Source organism: Squalius cephalus (genome assembly GCF_949319135.1).
Source record: "Squalius cephalus genome assembly, chromosome: 24".
NCBI classification, from domain to species: domain Eukaryota; kingdom Metazoa; phylum Chordata; class Actinopteri; order Cypriniformes; family Leuciscidae; genus Squalius; species Squalius cephalus.
This window is the reverse complement of record NC_137145.1, coordinates 25,882,374-25,901,351: the sequence shown is the minus strand read 5'-3', so window position 1 is coordinate 25,901,351 and position 18,978 is coordinate 25,882,374. Positions and strand designations below refer to the sequence as shown.

Genomic DNA, 18,978 nt, shown 5'->3' with positions numbered 1-18,978 from the left:
AACATGAAACAAAAACATGGCGTGGCATGAAAACTCAAAATGAAGACAGGAACATGAACATAGACTTACAACCAGAGATCTACATGAAAAAATACTTGACAAAGACACATGACAAACATGAAGGCTTAAATACACAGAATAATTACAAGACAAGGGACAACTGCGAACAATGATCAGACAATTAACCAATGACAAACAGGGAATCACATGACAAGACACAGAAACATGACAATGACATGAAACGTGACCAAGACGAGACCAAATCGTGATAATTATGTAAACTTAATTAACTCATTTATTCATTTTTATTAATAGTTATATTACTTTTTAAACCTACAATCGTTTACTGTACTTGTAAAATGTATGTAATTTATTTGCAGTATATTGGTTTGGAAGTTGCATAAGTCAAGACTGCAGTAATCACTGATTTAGGGGTGATTATGATTACCATTCGTTAACAGTGATTGAAAACACAGTCATCATCCACAGTGATCACATATGATTCATGCTTTGTTTAGTTTGTGGTTCAGTATGTAATTGTTTTTCTGTCATGAATCATAAATCAAGCCACCGCTTTTCCATGCGTATTCCAGAAAAGTAAAAAAAAATTGGAATACAAGTGTGTGAGGCCTAAATATGTGTTTCAAATCTTTTAAGAAAATAGCATTTCATTCTTTATTTTTTTGTATGTGTGTGTAATATAAGCAACAATCACAAGGGGCTGTTTTCCAAGAGGATGGTGAGCAAACAGTTTAGCTTTGTTGGAATGGTGTTAATGGGAGAGAGTATAGTTTCTCCAAAACTTTAGCAAGCAACTCATGCAACTCTGGTCTGTCTCCTGTAATGATAACGATGGCCTGCTGTTTTCTGTGTTTATGGCTGCAGTTGTTCTGGAGATTGTCACATCTCTTGGTCTGGCTTCTTTTGAACAGTTTAAATAGTGTGCTGTCAGTTGGGATTATAATACTTAACTCTCAGTGAATTAACATTTTAACTTTATAATTTCATTGTATAGCAGATATTTTACCATTCCTTGATTTTTTTGGAGGTCTCAATTTATATTTTTGTAGTCTGCTGCTTTAGACTTGTGGTGCCATCAACCACTCAGTGTTGTCATACTGTCATTTTCCAGTACCTCCCAAAGAGATCTATAATCAGACTCGTCTATATCTACAACTCATCTCAATGGAACACTGTGTACGATGGAGAGAGATGCGTGTTGCGTGCAGTTACGTCATGATAATGTCATTTACGAGCCGACTCAGGTGACTGGTTACAAAAACTATTCAAAATTGAGCAAAGATGGCAGCATCTAGGTTGTATAATTGTATTATTTTCATTTCAAACAATACATGTGTTGTTTAATCATTTAAAACCTAATACATTTCTTGTAGACTACTGTGAACCACTTGAAAAGTGCGCTTTGCTGTTTTTCTTTAAAATAAATGCCACTTAAAGGTGCAGTAAGCGATTTATGAGAAACCCTGTTGACATCTGAAACAGACTCCTCCCTTCATTGCTCCGCCCCCAAAATGCACGAACACAATGCAAGAGTGGATGTCTCCTCATCATAGCTGAAGCGTAGCAAAATAATGCTTCATGAAAAATAAAGCGTAGATGATGAACGAATGACAAAGAAGAACAAAAAATGAACATTCAGTACAAAAGAGTTTATGCAAGCAAGTGTTCGGTATTAGTGGCTAGCAGCTCCATACAAACAATGACACTCAAAACCAATATTACTCGCGCATGGAGCAGAAACAACGCAACCTCCACATCCGTTTTCAGGCCTTCCCACTCAGGTCTCTCCAGCGCTGGAAAGCTTTTCTAATTTTGTCTCGGGTTCTAAAGCTCTTGCCTGATCATAACCATATTCCCCTGACCTTTTCTCTTTTGTAATGTCTCTCGGCTATCTCTCTTTCTACAGTCTCTCTTCACTCTCTCCTCCCCCATCATGAGTGGGCACGCCCCCTACTGCTGATTGGCTCACTCTCTCTGCTCCCTCAGCATGAGTGGACACGCCCCCTACTGCTGATTGGCTCACTCTCTCTGCTCCCTTCATGTTTAGACACACCCCCTACTGCTGATTGGCTCACTCTCTCTGCCCCCATCATGTTTAGACACACCCCCTACTGCTGATTGGCTCACTCTCTCTGCTCCCTCAGCATGAGTGAACACACCCCCTACTGCTCATTGGCTCACTCTCTCTGCTCCCTTCATGTTTAGATACACCCCCTACTGCTGATTGGCTCACTCTCTCTGCCCCCATCATGTTTAGACACACCCCCTACTGCTGATTGGCTCACTCTCTCTGCCCCCATCATGTTTAGACACACCCCCTACTGCTGATTGGCTCACTCTCTCTGCCCCCATCATGTTTAGACACACCCCCTACTGCTGATTGGCTCACTCTCTCTGCTCCCTCAGCATGAGTGAACACGCCCCCTACTGCTGATTGGCTCACTCTCTCTGCTCCCTTCATGTTTAGACACACCCCCTATTGCTGATTGGCTCACTCTCTCTGCCCCCATCATGTTTAGACACACCCCCTACTGCTGATTGGCTCACTCTCTCTGCTCCCCCATCATGAGTGGACACGCCTCCTACTGCTGATTGGCTCTCTCTCTCTGCTCCCTCAGCATGAGTGAACACACCCCCTACTGCTGATTGGCTCACTCTCTCTCAGCCGCCATCATGTTTGGACACGCCCCCTACTGCTGATTGGCTACAAGTGTGTTGTGCTGCTCGGTCTGATCCACTTTCTCAGAAATCGCTTACTGCACCTTCAAGTTTAATCTAATAATGACATTCATTGGGCTGCTATATCAGGTAATATAACTTGAACACCAACTTGGAAACACAACTGCTATATGTCACATATATCATTATAAATAAGATTAATGTGGTGTTTAGCTCTGAGGATTTGTCCGTGGTGTTTATCCTACAGGCCGCCAGTTGCTGTGCTGTGACTGCTGCTAATTTTGCATGTGTCTGGAATGTGACAGCTGCAGTCACACAAGTGCTCAGTTCAAACTCAAAGGCATTCTTTGGTGAGATGGCTCCAGGCCTTCTTTATTATCAAGACAGCACTCTCAAACGAGACTGCAACACCGTCACACAGCCACGGCGAGATAAATTGCTAATTTTAGTGGTTTGTGCAAATTCCTGAATGGAAATTCAGACAGTTTAACGTGAATTACAGTTGTAAACTCGCCCATAGCCTAGTTTTAGCTTTTCTGTTACATTGCAGTTGTGAGGTTTTCAAGGGAACACATTGGCACCGATCTGGCATAATCAATAAGCAATTACTTACAAATGAGATCCAAAATGTCCATTACATTTTGAATATCATTTGTAAGTAATTGCTTATTACTAATATACATTCTGCTGATCAATATCGCAAAATAACCCCCCAGAGCGACTACTTAGTTCTCGTATCACCCTGAAGGCGTTTACTTCTTCTTCTTTTTTTCACGATTGATGACTGGTTGTACTTTACCCATTAATTACATGGTTATTTACTGAATACAGCTACACATAGAAAATATTTAATTATTCTTATGTTTTATTAGCTCAAAATGGCTAAAACAAAACTTGGGATGTATATGCAAAATTTTGGTGAAAAGGGTCAAAAAGGGTCCATTGTCTGTTGTCAATAGTGCACGTTTCATACTAAGTTTTCTGTTTGTCAACATGGTGAATCCACATGACCAAATTGAACCTGATGCAAAATTTCTTTTGTCTTCAAGTGAAAGTCCTGATCACATGGATGATTGGATTTCACCAGCTGAAATTTGCCGAACAATGGACCTCACGAAATGGGTTCTCAGAAGCAGAAGTCGCCATAGTTGGCTTTTTATCGGCTTATGGGCTAGAGTAAGTTTGCTGTTTAATACTTCTGTAACGCTCAAATCCACAGAAGATGAAGAGGAGAATATGGATGTGGTCATGGCTAGGGAAAATAGTCATAATATATTTAGCAAATGGAGCTTGAGGAAAGTAGTTTTAAATTTTTGCGCCATGTCGTGTTGATCAATAAGCCATTTCATGTTGCAGTTTTATTGGCGAGTCAGTAGACGTAGGTCGCAGCAGCAAACACACTGTGAGATGATCATGCTAAATTTATGACACTGACAAAAAATGATCGCAGACTATCTTTGGTCGCAAGACCGTGACATTGGCTGTCTTTGAACCTCTCTAACTGTGCGATGTAGGACCACCGTTTAGGAGCCACGATTGGTCGTCTGTCATCTGGGACAGCACAAAATCGTACAATGTGTACCGGGCATAAAGCTGTAGTACTGTTCACGAATGTTCGTTGAAAGAATGGTTTCAGGAAACACCGAATCGTTGAACTATGTTGCTAATGACAGGACTCGCGACCGTAGTTGGCTAACAATGATTTCAGGAAATGCAACACTGGTTGGAGCTTGCAATTTCAACCTTGTGACTTTAAGAATATTCCAGGTTGTCCCTATTATTTTACAAGTCTGACATTAATTGCCCATCCAGTTACTATTGAATAAGGGCCAACACCCCAAAAGATAAGATAGTAAAAAGTCTACATTATCTTAATTCAATCTCATCATACATCACTGTATGTTCATTTATTCTTACAATTCCATTGCCAATGACACTGTGACATAATACATGCATTTGCGCTGTTCAGGAGGAGTCTATGACTGCAGACAGCAGCTGCATCATCATCATCATCATCATCCTCCTGCTGCCCTGGCTGCCGTTGCCATGGCAACCCGTCCGTGATGTCCAACCCTACAGAGGGAGGGCGAGGAAAAATGGAAGAACTCACTCGTATACCGGGTCTTTCCTCCGGAGAGGTGTGCCCATCATGGTCGCGTCTTCTCCCTCTTCCTCCTCCTTTCCTCGTCTTCTCTCCGCTGCCGTTACCAGCTTCACCTTGGGAAAGATGGATCTTCTCCAGCTTTTCCTGAGATTTCAGATGGATGCTGGATGCTTGCAGCTTACATCCGCTCTGTCTAGCCTGCAGGATGAGAGAGAACGAGAGAGAGAGAGAGAGAGACAGGAGGGAGGGTCACATTTGTTTAACGTCTGATTTTATTGGTAGAGAGCAGGCTTCTCTTTTAACTTTAATTTGAGAATGTAATATTACAGCAGATCTGATTAGCGATATGTCAGTAAATCTACAGTTAAGTCCTAAGCTGTGTAACAGATATATCACACTGAAAGAGTCAGATTTAATGATTCCATATTTAATCCATTTCACTCTGCTATACAGTAATATACAGTAAAAATACATGCTCACATTGTACAGATTATATTAATTGTTCACGTTTAACCATAAACACTTCCATACTGCAGCTTTAAACCTCAGATTCATGGGAATTTGTATTTATTGTATGAGTTGGCAACTTGTATGAATCAGTACAAATCAGATTAGTATGAAAATGTATGATTTGTTGTGAACCATGAATATTCACCCCTAAACCTAAAACCTCTGTCCATTTAAAAAAACTAAACAAATTAACACCACGAGGGGTTTTCATTCTGAAAAGAGTACATTTTTTGATCACAATGACATTACAATTTTTTTACCTATTTTTTACATTATATAATTGTTATTTTAAACGTGTTTGATTGTCTGTTTGTGGAAATTGTGCTTTAATTTCATCAATTCAGGGGCACTTTTAGGACATATGTGTCTGAAAAATCCATTTCTTTTCACAAAATACAATAATCAAGGATGACTAAAACTGTCTGAATTTTAAATGACCCCCGCCCAGGGTTATTACAGTTATCTAAAATTAATTCATATAAAAATATTTGTGTTACTCTAAATAAAATAATAACAACTGAAATAAACTGCAATATAAAACGCCTTATTTTATTTCAGCTGGCTGCTAGAACAAAATTTTTCATCTTCGTTTAGTTTAACTTAATGTGCTAAAATATCTGAAACTGAAACAAAAACCTATATTAAAACATATTAATAACATATTTAAAAAAAAAAAATCAAAGGCTAATAAAAATGACAAAAACAACAAATTCACTAAAACTTTGATCAAATCAAATTAAATTTTCATTTAAATGAGAACAGAAAATACAAAAATAAAAACTAATTTAATATATTTAAAAAGCTATACACTGTTAAACAAAATTGTAATTGTAAAATACTGTAAAATTGCAAAACACTGTAATAGATTCAACCTTGCATTTCGTGTCATTTACACTGCAAAACTGATATATAAGATTATTCTAATAATCTTAATTCAAATTGAAATAAAGAAGATTATTTTTCTTACCCCATTGGCAGATCATTTTGCTTTGCCCCGCTGACTTTCTGACTTTTCGGAGATGGTGAGAACTGATGGATTTGAAATGTTCTAAAAGCAACGCGGAGATGATGGGGTTTTTATTACTCAAGAGGTGAGTAAGGTATTTTATTGAACAGATAAATTGTCATATGAAGCTCTCTAACAGAGTTGATTGTAAAGCATTATCTATTGTGAAGATTATTTAATTATGGTTTTTGGAGCGCTGTGCTGGAATTTATTTTCAAGTAAGTACTGTGTCTATTTATGGGTACAGTAATGTCTTCATCTAGTCAGCTTAAGATCTTTCCATCTAAACTGGTTTATATCTCGTAAGCCTTGTAGTGAATGTTTAATGAGCTGTAGGATAATCATATCCGCATAGTCACGCAGAGCCAAAGCACAACCAAAACAATGTTCTTCCACAAAATGCAGTTTAGTTCCATTTCAGTTGCTCACTTTCGACGTAGCGTCAACGTGACGACGTAATGGGGATCACTTCAGGGAGCCCTATCATCTTCGAGTGTCTACAGAATGAGCCAATGAACGTTGGTGTGCGTGAATCGCGTTACGCGCCCCACCCCGCAGCGTGGGTATAAACAGGAAGCAGGCACAAGCACACATTGTCTTTCACTTCGGAGCCGAGCTTCCTGTTCATCTCTGAACTCTACAGACTGCTACTGTGTGTTGAAGACTCTCTAAACAGTGTTGGTGTGACGGCGTGTGCCACGAGTGGCCGCGAACATTTCTGTGTTCAACAACTGCTGTTTTTACAGCAAGAGCTTGTGTCGGTTCGGTGGGTGTTTCCCTCAGTGTACACAGTACAGAGCGGCCATTCCCTGGGTGCCTCAACACTGTGAGAGTTTGTGAGTATTTTTTCTTTTCTTTTTTCTTCACAAAAGTGCAACATAGGCATGCCACTGCGTCCTTTTCGGGATGTCATTCCGCCTGTGCGTTTCTGGATGCGGTCGTTCCCTGGTGCCAGCAGACGGCCACAATAGTTCCTCTCGTGTTTGGGCATTGAGCACGCTGAGGTAGCTTTTGTGAATAGTTCATGTTCCCATTGTGGGAATATGACTATGGTTGCATTAAGATCGAGACTCGCTTACTTCAAGGGATGTGCAGTTCCCTCGCCTATGCCCCGATCTAGTGTCTATTCTAGACCTCAGAATAGGCCTACTTCGGCGCTTAGCCAGGGTGATTTGAGAATTACCGTGAGGGCTTCCCTGCCGAGGCAATCTCCATGGGCCCCTCTCGCCTCACAAATGAAGCCGCCGCTGGAGCTTCCAAAAGAGTGTGCTGGTCCTTCTCATGAACGACCAGTCGTGTCTTTTGGGGCTCCTCCTGACAATCAGATGTCGGTCGCAGCATCGGAGGGGGAGCTTCAGACCTCTGGAGATGAGGATTTGGCTTTGTTACCCCCTTCGGGGAGTGTAGCGTTGCCCGAGTCCGATCCAGAATGGGCGGCTATACTTTCCCTGGCCACCGAGAAGGTCGGGCTTGAGTGGAACCCTCCACCACATCCCAAACCTTCTCAGTTGGAGGTGCATGAGGAGCTTACACAGCGAAGGCTTACAAAGCCTGTGGACAGGCTGCTTCCGCCCTGCATGCCATGGCGCTCTTGCAGGTCCACCAGGCGCTCATGGACATGCACAAGGGTGTAGGGTCCTCTGGGAGCTCCGTGTGGCAACTGACCTCACCCTCCGGGCGACGAAAGAAATCGCACGTTCCATCGGTCAGGCGATGTCCACCTTGGTGGTCCAAGAGTGCCACCTTTGGCTCAACCTGGCTGATAGGAGGAACACCGATAAATATTGGTTCCTGGATGGCTTTCCCAGGTTGGGTTGTTCGGCGACGCGATCGAGAGCTTTGCCCAGCAGTTCTCGGCCACCCAGAAGCAGACGGAGGCCATCCGACACATCCTGACCCTCCGTCTGCTCGTCGCCGAGGGCGACCTTCTGCGGCGTCCTGCGCTCCCACGAAACCTTAACAGCAGCAACCACCTAGGTCTCAGCGTGGACCAAGCTGCAGAAAGTCGACCCCGCCGGTCCAGGCCACTGCCAAACCAGCAGGCAAGCAAAGTCAAGTCAAGTCATCTTCATTTATATAGTGTTGCGATCTTTAAGAATCGTAACAAATGGGCAATTACTGGCAAAGTCAAAACTGCCAGACGAATGGAACTTTTCACCACCCTCTGGGGCTAAGATACCCTCCTTTAGTAATTGCAAACGCTCTGCCTGCAGCTCAAACTCCCGTTCTGATTTTTCAGACTCTAATTTTTCCTGTGCAAATTCAATTTTGCGTTGTTTGAGTAAATTATCTGTTCTTAATTTTTCAATCTCCAACTCATACCGTTTAGTTTCCATGACCAAATCTCTATCGTGAATCTGTTGCATTTGCAAAATCTCTTTTTTCTGTTCGAAAGACAACCCTGAAAAAATATCTAACGAAATTTTTATTTCAACGTCATGTTTTTTCTTTGCGGAAATGATCAAAAGATTATTTTCGATTAAACAATCTCTCACAATAGAACGAAGTTCATTCTTTATTTTTTTATCCACATCACCAATTTTAAAATACAAGTTCGTGTTCGTGCTTCACAAACGAATTTAACACGTCCTCCGACGAAGCTTTAACAAATTCTTCAACGGACGTCATTTTAACCTTTAAACTTGTTAATTACACTCTCAAATTAAAGTAAGTGCATTTTAAAAACCTAATAAGCAACGGACAAAAACACTCATTCAACTTCTCCCCTTCTACCCTACCTAACAACCCACTAACATATTCTATGCCTAATCTTCATGCAGCTACCAAGAGTAAAGCAACTTTAAACACCAAATACTGCTGGTTTCGAAACTGAGCAATACAGCCCAATCCGTAGCCACGGCGGTGTGCTTCACCCAAAAGCCTGCACAAAAATAAAAAAGGCAAAATAACAAATCAACGCAAAGCGTTGCTAATACCTACTGGGGAAAAATGAATAAGGTTTCATCCGTACCTTAATAACATGCACTTACGGGACATCTCAAACATAATCTAATCAAAGATTTACGTGCATCTTCAAAATAATGCGAAATAAACAAGATTAACTTTTTCACATTATCATCCAACAGAGCACTAGTCTACCAAATGAGCTAAACAATGCCTACATTTTAATCAAACAAACTCTCATTTGTTAACTAATTACTGTTTTAGGACGAGCCCCCATTTGTTGCGATCTTTGAGAAGAATCGTAACAAAAGCGCTTTTAAAAATGTAGATTGTTCCAAAGTGGCTTTACAGTGATAATAGGAAATTAAAGAAAGTAACAGAGATTGTTTTGGCTTTATAGCATATATAAACGTTGAACGTAAGCGACTGAAAGGGAACGTCTCGGTTACTAATGTAACCCTGGTTCCCTGAAGGAGGGAACGGGAGATGTAATGTCCCGTCGCCACCGTTGCTGACCATCACTGTACCGCCGTCACTATCTCGGCTCCTCAGCGAAAAACAATGTGTGCGTGCACCCGCTTCCTGTTTATACCTGCGCTGCGGGGCGGGACACGTGACGCGATTTACGCACGCCAACGTTCATTGGCTCGTTCTGTAGACACTCGAAGATGATAGGGCTCCCTGAAGTGATCCCAATTACGTGGTCACGTCGACGTTATGTCTCCCATTCCCTCCATCAGGGAACGAGGGTTACATTAGTAACCGAGACGTTTTTTAACTGCTAGAGAGCCAAAAGTTACATATTGTCCCTTTAAATTTTAATTTAAATTTATTTATTTATTTTGTCAAATTTACAGGATGTTTTTGTTTACATTTTCACTGTATTTTTAGAGTTATTTTGGCAACCACAGTTGTAATGTTTTTGTTTGTTGTAAAAACTGATTTTTTCTTTATTTTTATAAATTTTTATATTATATTTTAAATGATACTACAATACACTGTTCCCCGCCACCTGTCCTTGTTACAAAAGAGTTTGACCAGATGTCTGGTTGAACAACTGTTGGCAGTAAGGAATAAGTGTATCGGCGTAGGTGTCGGTATAGAAAATGAAAGCACACTTTGTCTATACATGTAAATCACTTTGACTAGGAAGCATTTACCAAGACCAAATAACTTGTTTTGCATGTCAATTCAGTGTCATTTTAATTGGAATAAAGCTGCAATATTACCTCAGACAGTGTGATTGAAATGGGCTGCTCTTAAAAGACAAGACCAAGGTCACATTCAGCTGACGTGTTTAGACTTTCTGCAATCTGCATGCTTGAGTGTCACATACTTGGATGTTTGTGATTGTGTGAAGTTAGTACCTTGAGTTATCTATATGTCTGGAATGCTTGTTGTAGACTTCAGTTGTTTGTGCCTTATTTGGCTGCCTTATTTACTAACTATACTTTTAGTGCATCTTGCTTACAAAAGTATATATTTAAAGGGGTCCTATTATTCCCTTATAGGAAGTCTTGATTTTGTTTTTGGGGTGAACTAAAATATATGTTTTCATACTTGATTGTTCAAAAAAAACACATTATTCTTCACATATTTTACATTATTATTGCACCTCTCTCCAGTTTCATTTCGATGAAGCCCCTCCTTCTGAAATACGCTATGATTGGTTAGCTGGCCCAGTGTGTTGTGATTGGTAGAGCTTAGTGCGTGTTCAGGAAATGTCCGGCCCCTCCATAACTGCGAGTTCTTAACTAACTTCTCTAGTGTAAATATTGAGGATGGCGTCAATTTCAAACCAATTCAAGCTCGATTCAGACCCTGACAATGGTAATGAACAAGAGGATCGTGCAGAACGGATTTCATGCACAGACTTTGCAAGCATGGATTTCACAGGATGTTTCAGAGTGGTATGTTTTTTGTAATTTTCATATACATTACCGATACGATGATATTTGTCTAAAAACTAAGGTAATACAAACAGTACTCGATCACAAAACCATGGTTAACTTTCCTAAGGAGCGGTGAACCTTCTTACAAAAGCGAGAGCTCACAAAAGAAACAGAAAACAAGCTGTTCTCCATAAAATATTAAATGTTGGGGTTATAATGTTTGGGAACCGTGTTAAAATAATTTTTTTAACCACTTAAGTGTGTCTGCTTTAAGACGGCCAAACAAAGGGGTTTTGGAACCGGTGTGGGAAAAAAAGCACCTCTTTGACATTGCAGCAACACTCTTCATGTTCTCTAGTGCAGGTCAACCAGGCCTCGTCCACTTTTTTGCGTATTCTGTGGGCGCGGATTATTTAAATGAGTAACATTGTGACTTCATAAGATCCTGAAAAATCGCATTGTAGTCCAAACGAGCCATTCGTTGTAGTTCTTGAAAATTTTTGTCAGCAGTCAGGTTTGATTTCTCAGCTTGTTTTCCTTCTCACTTCTCACACAGCTGTCCACTATCTCAATCAGCGTTTGCGCACTCGCTCACCATCTAACACCTGTTCCCCCTTTGCCCTGATCTTCTTACTATTTAGATCTCGTGTTCTCTCTTCTTTGTCGGTTTATTGTTTGTTCATTGTTTGTTCATAACCAGCTTTGGCTTTTGGGTCCTTTTCGCACTGTGACAATTCTGTTAAATAACTTATCTCCCTTTGGAGTGGACTTTGAGCTTTGTAACCTTGCAGATCGTTTTTATGCTCAAGCAGCAACATTACACTTACATTATTAGTTACATTACTAACTTAAGTTGAAAAAGTGGAAAAGCATACCCTTTAAAAGATTTAAAGACTCTATGCGGCTTAAATCTGTAGCAGCAATCTATGTGTGAATTGTCTTTATACTGTTCGTGAAAATGTATATATCTGGCCTTAAAAGTAATTCTGTCATGATAACTCTCAGAGTCATTGGCATGGTAATGGGTATCACATGTTATAACAAGAATCTGAATGTTGAGCAGCAAGCTCATTGGCTACTGATACAGCAGGAACCAATCAGCTGTGCGCTATAGAGAATGATATGATTATGAACAGGTGAGTAAAAGGACCTGTTAGCCTGAGCCATCTAGAGTTTCATGCCAGAACTTTGTATTTCAGCAATGTTTAAATTCATTGCACAGTAAAACAGTAAATAATACTGTAATTACTGTAAGTAGCACAGTTGAAAAAAAATTCTGAACAAATGCCTGTCATTGTAGAACTATCTACAAACTGCACATGGGTAAGCATATAGACTATATCATACGTTGGTGAGTTGCCAATATACACATTTTAATATTAATTACATGAATACTTTTTCCCAGAAAGGTAGCTATGGGGTGAAGAGTGACAAATGCTTTGAAGTAAGCCCGAGTGCGCAGCTCGTTGCTTTATCCATTAAGCACAAGTAAAAGCTTGAGAACGCTAAATGTGTTTAGTTTTCTGATAATATAATTCACACATTAAAGTGTGGCAATAAATTAAATGTAACAACAACAATAATTATAATGATACAAATTATAATAATACCAACAGAGTACTTTGAGGCAATAAATAAATAGAGTAAATATAATAGAGTATAAATACTCTAATTATTTTATGTTTTTTAGCTGTTTATCTGGCAAAATATATAATAATGAAATATAGGATATAGGCTAATATGTCAAAATGTTAGTAAATTAACTTCCATAAACCTGTAGAGTGGTGGTCTGGGTTCAAACATTCCGATACACTAAATCAAGTAATCACGTTACTGGAAAGAAAGTGAGGCTTTGATTTTCATTGATCACGTGTTTCTCTGAAAATAATACGTCTCCGGCACAGAGCTTCGTGAGAAATTGCGCTGCAAACTTGATACATGCTTTAAAGCTTCAGTGTTATATGTACCATCAATAGCGCTCCCTTGAGGACCATACCAGTGTGTTTCTGGATTTAGCTTTCTATACCCACTCCCCCGACAGCGCCCTGAATTCCTTTTACTGGACTGGATTAATAAGTCACATTAAACAACTTGTTCCCTTACTTGTTGATGGTCGTCGAGGCGAGTTATGAATTTTGTTGAACTGGTTTTCTCAAAACGTATCTCCTCGTTTACTGTGGGTGAGGTGGAGGAAGAACTCAGGAAGAACTCAAGAACTCAAGAACCAGCCATTCAATGAGCTCAACTCACCCTGGACCTTCAGTCCATTCAGCCTCCTGCCACACCCACGACCAACTCTAAGCCAGAGCCCACCACAGACCCAGCACACGAGCACACACTCACCACGAAGCCTGAACCTGAGTAGATGCAAGATGCTATATTCATCCCAGAGCCCGAGCTTATAGCTGAGTCTGACCAGGTGTGAGAGCAATCCCTACAGTCTCCGCTGGTCCCATCCAGTCCGTTGTGTCTTTTGTCACTGCTGGTTCCGCCCAAGTCTCCTTGTTTGCTGATGGTTCTGCCCATCTTCAAGTCTCCTGCTTTGGTTAGTTCCAAGTCTCCTTCATTGCTGATGGTCCCACTCAGCCTCCAACTCCCTCCTCCTTTATCTATATTAGCCAGCTCCTCTGTCCCGTCTCCGCAGGCTCCCTCCAACCCCTTAGCTTTTCCTTCGCTGGCTCCACCCAGCTGCTCGGATCTGCCTTGGGCTTCCAGGTCTCCAGCTCAGCCCTGGTGTGTTGATCCCCTGGCTCCGCCTCGGGCCTCTTAGCCCTGGACTCCACCTCGGCCTGTTGACCCTTCGGCTCCATCTTGGCTCCACTCTCCCTTGGCTCCACTGTGGTACGTTATCCCTCTGGCTTCGCCAGGCTCCCTCATCCATCTGGCTCTATCTTGGTCAGTCATCACCCTGGTTCAGTCACAGACTTCCGGTAGAGTTCTCAACGGGTCGGGTCGGCCCGACAAACCCGACGGGATCCGCGGGTTCGGGCCGGGTTCGGGTCGAAAATATAATCAAATGACTCGGGTCGGGTCGGACCTCGGGCTTAATATTTTCCGCTCAGTAAAAAAAAAAAAAAAAAAAAAAAAACATTTATTAATCATCGCTGCTGTTCACCGTAAAGAAAGTCTGGCTGCTGCCTGTAACGTGCATCATGGAGAGGGGCGGGGGCAGACCTGACGCCGCTGCGTGCACGCCTTAAGCCTGGAGAAGAAGATGGAGTTGGTGAGAAGTAAACTTGCCGCAGGTGAATTCACCGTCGCTACTACAGCCTATTTATATATTTAAAGTGTATTGTTTCAGTTGTTTGTATTGTTAAAAGGCGTGAACATTAAAGGTTGATTTGAATTCCCATCTGCTGGTCATGATAATACGTGTATGAGAGAAAAAAAAAATCCGACGCGGCGTCGGGCCGCGGACCGGGTTCGGCCAGATAATTCATGTTTATGTGTCGGGTTACATCGGGTCCGGGCTTTAAAAGCCACGGGCCGGGTCGGGTCGGGTTGTAATTTTCAGGCCCGTTGACAACTCTAACTTCCGGTCCTCCGGCTATGCCTCGTCTCTCCACTCCTTTGGCTCCACAGGGCTCTTCCTTCCCTCCGGCTCCACCATTGCCCTCACTCCCACCAGCTCCACCTCGGCCTGCTGAGCTGCTGTTCAGCCTTCGCCATCCAGTCCATTGGTGTCGCCCTGGGCCTTCGTCTCTTCAGCTCTACCACTCTTGGCTCAACCTCAGTCGGTCGGGCTCCTGGCTCCACCATGGCTCTTCCCTTCATTGGTTCCAGTGTGAGCCTACGTCCTTATGGCTCTACTTGGGCTCACTCCCTGCCTCCCCCTTCTTCGTCTCATCCCTCCTTGGTGTCTCCTCCTGCCAGCTCTGAGTCCTTCACCAGAGCCCCCTCCTCCGTTGGACTGTTACTGTGCAAGGATGCACCTTTTTTGGAAGGGGGAATAATGTAACAAGCAGCCTAGTTTAAGTTTTTGTTTTCCTAGACATTTAGTAAGTATCTCTGTGTTTCCTGTGTTTGTCTTTTGTTTCCATGGTAATTCATTGTTTGATTGATTTGCCCCACCTGTCTCTTTTTTCCTCCCTTAGTTAACCGGTGTGTTTATAGCCCTCAGTGTGTTCTCAGTTCTCGTCTGTGTATAATGGTTGTGTTTCTCCTGCACGTTATCTTGATCTCCTAAGTGTTTGTTATTTTGATTTATTATTTATTAAAGTTGACTGCAGCATTTAGATCCTGTCTCAATGTTACTTTGCTACAACACAGCTGTGACTAGTGAAATATTATTTGGAAATGGAAATATTTAGTTTCTATGTTATGTTACTGTTTTTTTTTTACACTCACTATTAGGGCTGCACGATTAATCGCAATGAAACTGCGATTTGACAAAGGCTGTGATTATTTTATGCACAGCTTGTCAGTGCAGCATGGCTGAACTGAACACCAGAGGGCGCTCTCAGGCAGACACGCCAAATATGCCCAGCCGCAGAAGTACAATAATGCACATCATTCCAGGAGATCCCTATGGGCATCATACTATTGCTTAAGCTGAATAAACAGAAGATTGAAATGTTTTGATTGATTAAACATGACTAATAAACACACAACTGCCTTATTCTGTGAGAGAAGCCACATCATCTCACAGAACGATTCTCAACTGTCCTTGAGTAAAGTCCATTGTCCATTCTCAAGTGAGTTTGAAGTAAAAGCATGTTATTAAATGTTGTCTTTTGTTGGACAAGAGGTTCATAAATCCTTCTCATGTTTGGAAAGATGTTTGACGCGTGTTGCTTTTTCAAATGCACGTTATAAGTGACTCAAACTCACAGTGCTTTCAGATGGAGCAGTGTTTACAGAGCCGTACATCAATGACAAGCTGCGCATAAAAATTAATCGCAGCCTTTGCGATTTCAAAAACTCGATCTAAGTGTGATTTTATGTAAATTGCGATTAATCGTGCAGCCCTACTCACTATAGTTCTTTTAAATGTATTATTTATGTTTATTTTAATAATTATGTATTTTATTTCTTTAGTAGAATAGTTATTTTTTTATTATATATATATATATATATATATATATATATATATATATATATATATATATATATATATATTTTCCACGAACCCTCTAGCATCCTGTTTGAAAACCCCAGCTCTACAAGACAAACTACAGATATAGACCCCCCCCCCCCCCCCCAAAAAAAACCTTTTTTAATTTACTCATTCTCATAATGTTTTGAACCTGCATACATGTCTTTGTTCTGTAAATTATATTTGACAAAATGTGTCTGATTTTTTCTTTCTTGGCCATTTAATGAAAGTCCAAATTTATTTTTGGACTACTTTGTCTTTCATTGTATGGACGAAAACCATTGAAATATTATTCAAAGTATCTTATTTTATGTTCCACAGAAGAAATACATGCATACAGGTTTGAAACATCATGAGAATGAGTAAAGGATAACAGAATCTTAATTTTTGACTGAACTATTGACACTTCTCTCTCTCCTATGTTGATATGAACATTTCAAAGTATGGTTGAATATAATTTTCTGAAAGACTGTGGCAGCAATATAACAAACTACCTTTGAACAATGAAACAAGATTATGTTCCAAGCCTTGATTAGATCTGTGTCTAATTCATTCTTCAAAGAAAACAACACAAGCAAGTGAAGGATAACCAAATTGAGAAGAGCAAAGCTGGTGCTAATACTAATATACTCACTTCTTTCAGGTCTGCAGTAAGCCACTCTCCCTGAGCGCTGTAGTGTTACATGACCCTCTGCATTCCTAGGATGGCTGACAGTTGAAAGTGTCCGTCTCAGTTGTTTGCCCAGCGAGGAGGCACAGCAGTGGTCCCGACTCCCAAGGCCCGTCTCGGCTTACCAGGAGTATCAGGAGCGTGCGCTGTACCTTTTGCCGTTAATTTGGTTGGATTCGTTTTTGGCAGACCTTGAGACCTTTTGACTGGACATGTTCCTCATGTTCACAACACATCACAGTACAAAAACACTCTCACAAAAGTGGCATAGATTCCTATACAGCATAAAAAAAAAAAAAAACTCTAAATGGGGGCGTAATGGACAAGGTCATTTATGTAAGCGACAGAGCCACAGATATCACACGCTGATACAATGTTAGCTTTGTTGACTGCTCTTTCTGGAATGTTTCCGTTGTAGTTGCAGTGAAGGGGCCTTTCAGCAGTCACCGTTTGCACTGTCACTTCATCAGTAATCTATTTAAGGTCGTTCAGGATGACTCGCATCAGCACTAGAGACCAGAAAGCTAGTTCACATCTTCTTTAATGTCCTGTTGATCACCACATTGTTATATACACCATTTAAAACTAACTTTGGGGAAATAAATGAATACTTGTATAAAGCAAGGACACATTAAATTGGTCAATATTGACAGCAAAGACATTTATAATGTTACAAAAGATTTCTATTTCAAAATAAATGCTGTTCTTTTGAACTTTCTATTCATCACAAAATCATGAAATAAAATGTATCATGGTTTCCACCAAAATCTGAAGCAGCACAACTGTTTTCAACATTGATAATAATCAGAAATGTTTCATCATATCACAATGATTTCTGAAGGATCATGTGACACCGAAGACTGGAGTAATGATGCTGAAAATTCAGCTTTGATCACAGAAATATATGACATTTTTGTTTCTATATTCACATATAGAAACCAGCTATTTGAAATTGTAACAATATTTCACAACATATGCTTTACTGTATTTTTAATCAAATAAATGCAGCCTTGGTGAACAGACTTCAGTCAAAAACATAAAAAATCTTACAACGTCAACTTTTAAACTGTAGTGTATAAGTGATATGTGAAAATACTTTTTAATCTAGTATTCAGAAATAGGTTCTTCTGAGAAATAGCCAATTAGCCACCAATTAGACACTCTGTTGACGATTAAACTCAAACACAAGAATAGCCACAAGCTGCAATTGTCAGGGTCTAATCTCAAACGGCTCGTGTTACGATATAGTTTTATGACCATGTCTCTTTTCAGATATGATTCTTTTAGTGTCTCTGTATGAATGTACTACATTACAATACACAAATAATATTGTCTCTTCATTTTAATTGGACAGCAATACGTTCAGTCATGTCTGGCAAGATGACACATATGTTTTCAGTATCATAAGGATATGTAAAAATAAAGGTAATTTGGAGATCACAGCTTTCTTTGCAAACTGATAAGACAGATATTAGATATTAGACATTATAAAACTATACATTTCAGCAGAAATTGACAAATTTGTGCAAATGGGCATTGCCAGACCCATAAATTAATTTATGTCTTTGGAACACTTTGACAAATCAAAATCCTTTTGATACATTTTTGACATGAGGGTCCGGAGATGATGTCCAAGTTTTGAGCAAATTAGAGCAAGTTTAGAGCAAGGTTTAAGAAGGTTTTTTCTTTTACAAAGTAGAATGGAGGATAAAGTTTATAGATAAACATACCAATGAGACTTAATCTTGAATGGGACCAAAGCAAGGATTCAGATGAAACAAGAATTTTGGTTGTCATTATAGCGCCACCTAGTGTCCAGCGGATGTGTTTCTGTGAGTAGTGTGTGTGATTTCTGATCATCCCACCTAGTTTGGTATGTCTATAACTTATAGTCTCTGACATTCAGATAGTTTTATTGCAGAAAAAGATGATGATGAAGAAGATAATCCTTACAAATACAATAGGTTATTTTAAGGATTAAAGATTATATGTGCAAAAGTTTAAAATTACAGTCTAACATAACAACACATACAAATCTACTGTACATGTTGGCTTTTAAATCCTTATTTAAAGGACTAATCTTGTACTAAACATGCT

General features: G+C 40.3%; 1 protein-coding gene across 4 annotated transcripts in view; it reads right to left on the bottom strand.

Moving 5' to 3' along the window:
* Window positions 1-17,352, bottom strand: part of palm2akap2 (PALM2 and AKAP2 fusion) — a 117,861-nt gene extending 100,509 nt beyond the window's left edge. For all 4 annotated transcript variants that reach the window (XM_079862132.1, XM_079862133.1, XM_079862134.1 and 1 more), the window contains exons 1-2: window positions 16,846-17,352; window positions 4,811-5,002 (exon numbers count right to left, since the gene is read on the bottom strand). In XM_079862132.1, coding sequence (XP_079718258.1) covers window positions 4,811-4,851 — 41 coding nt within the window. In that variant the 5' untranslated portion in view covers window positions 4,852-5,002; window positions 16,846-17,352. The remainder of the gene's footprint in view (window positions 1-4,810; window positions 5,003-16,845) is intronic.
* Between the last annotated feature and the right edge of the window lie 1,626 nt (window positions 17,353-18,978).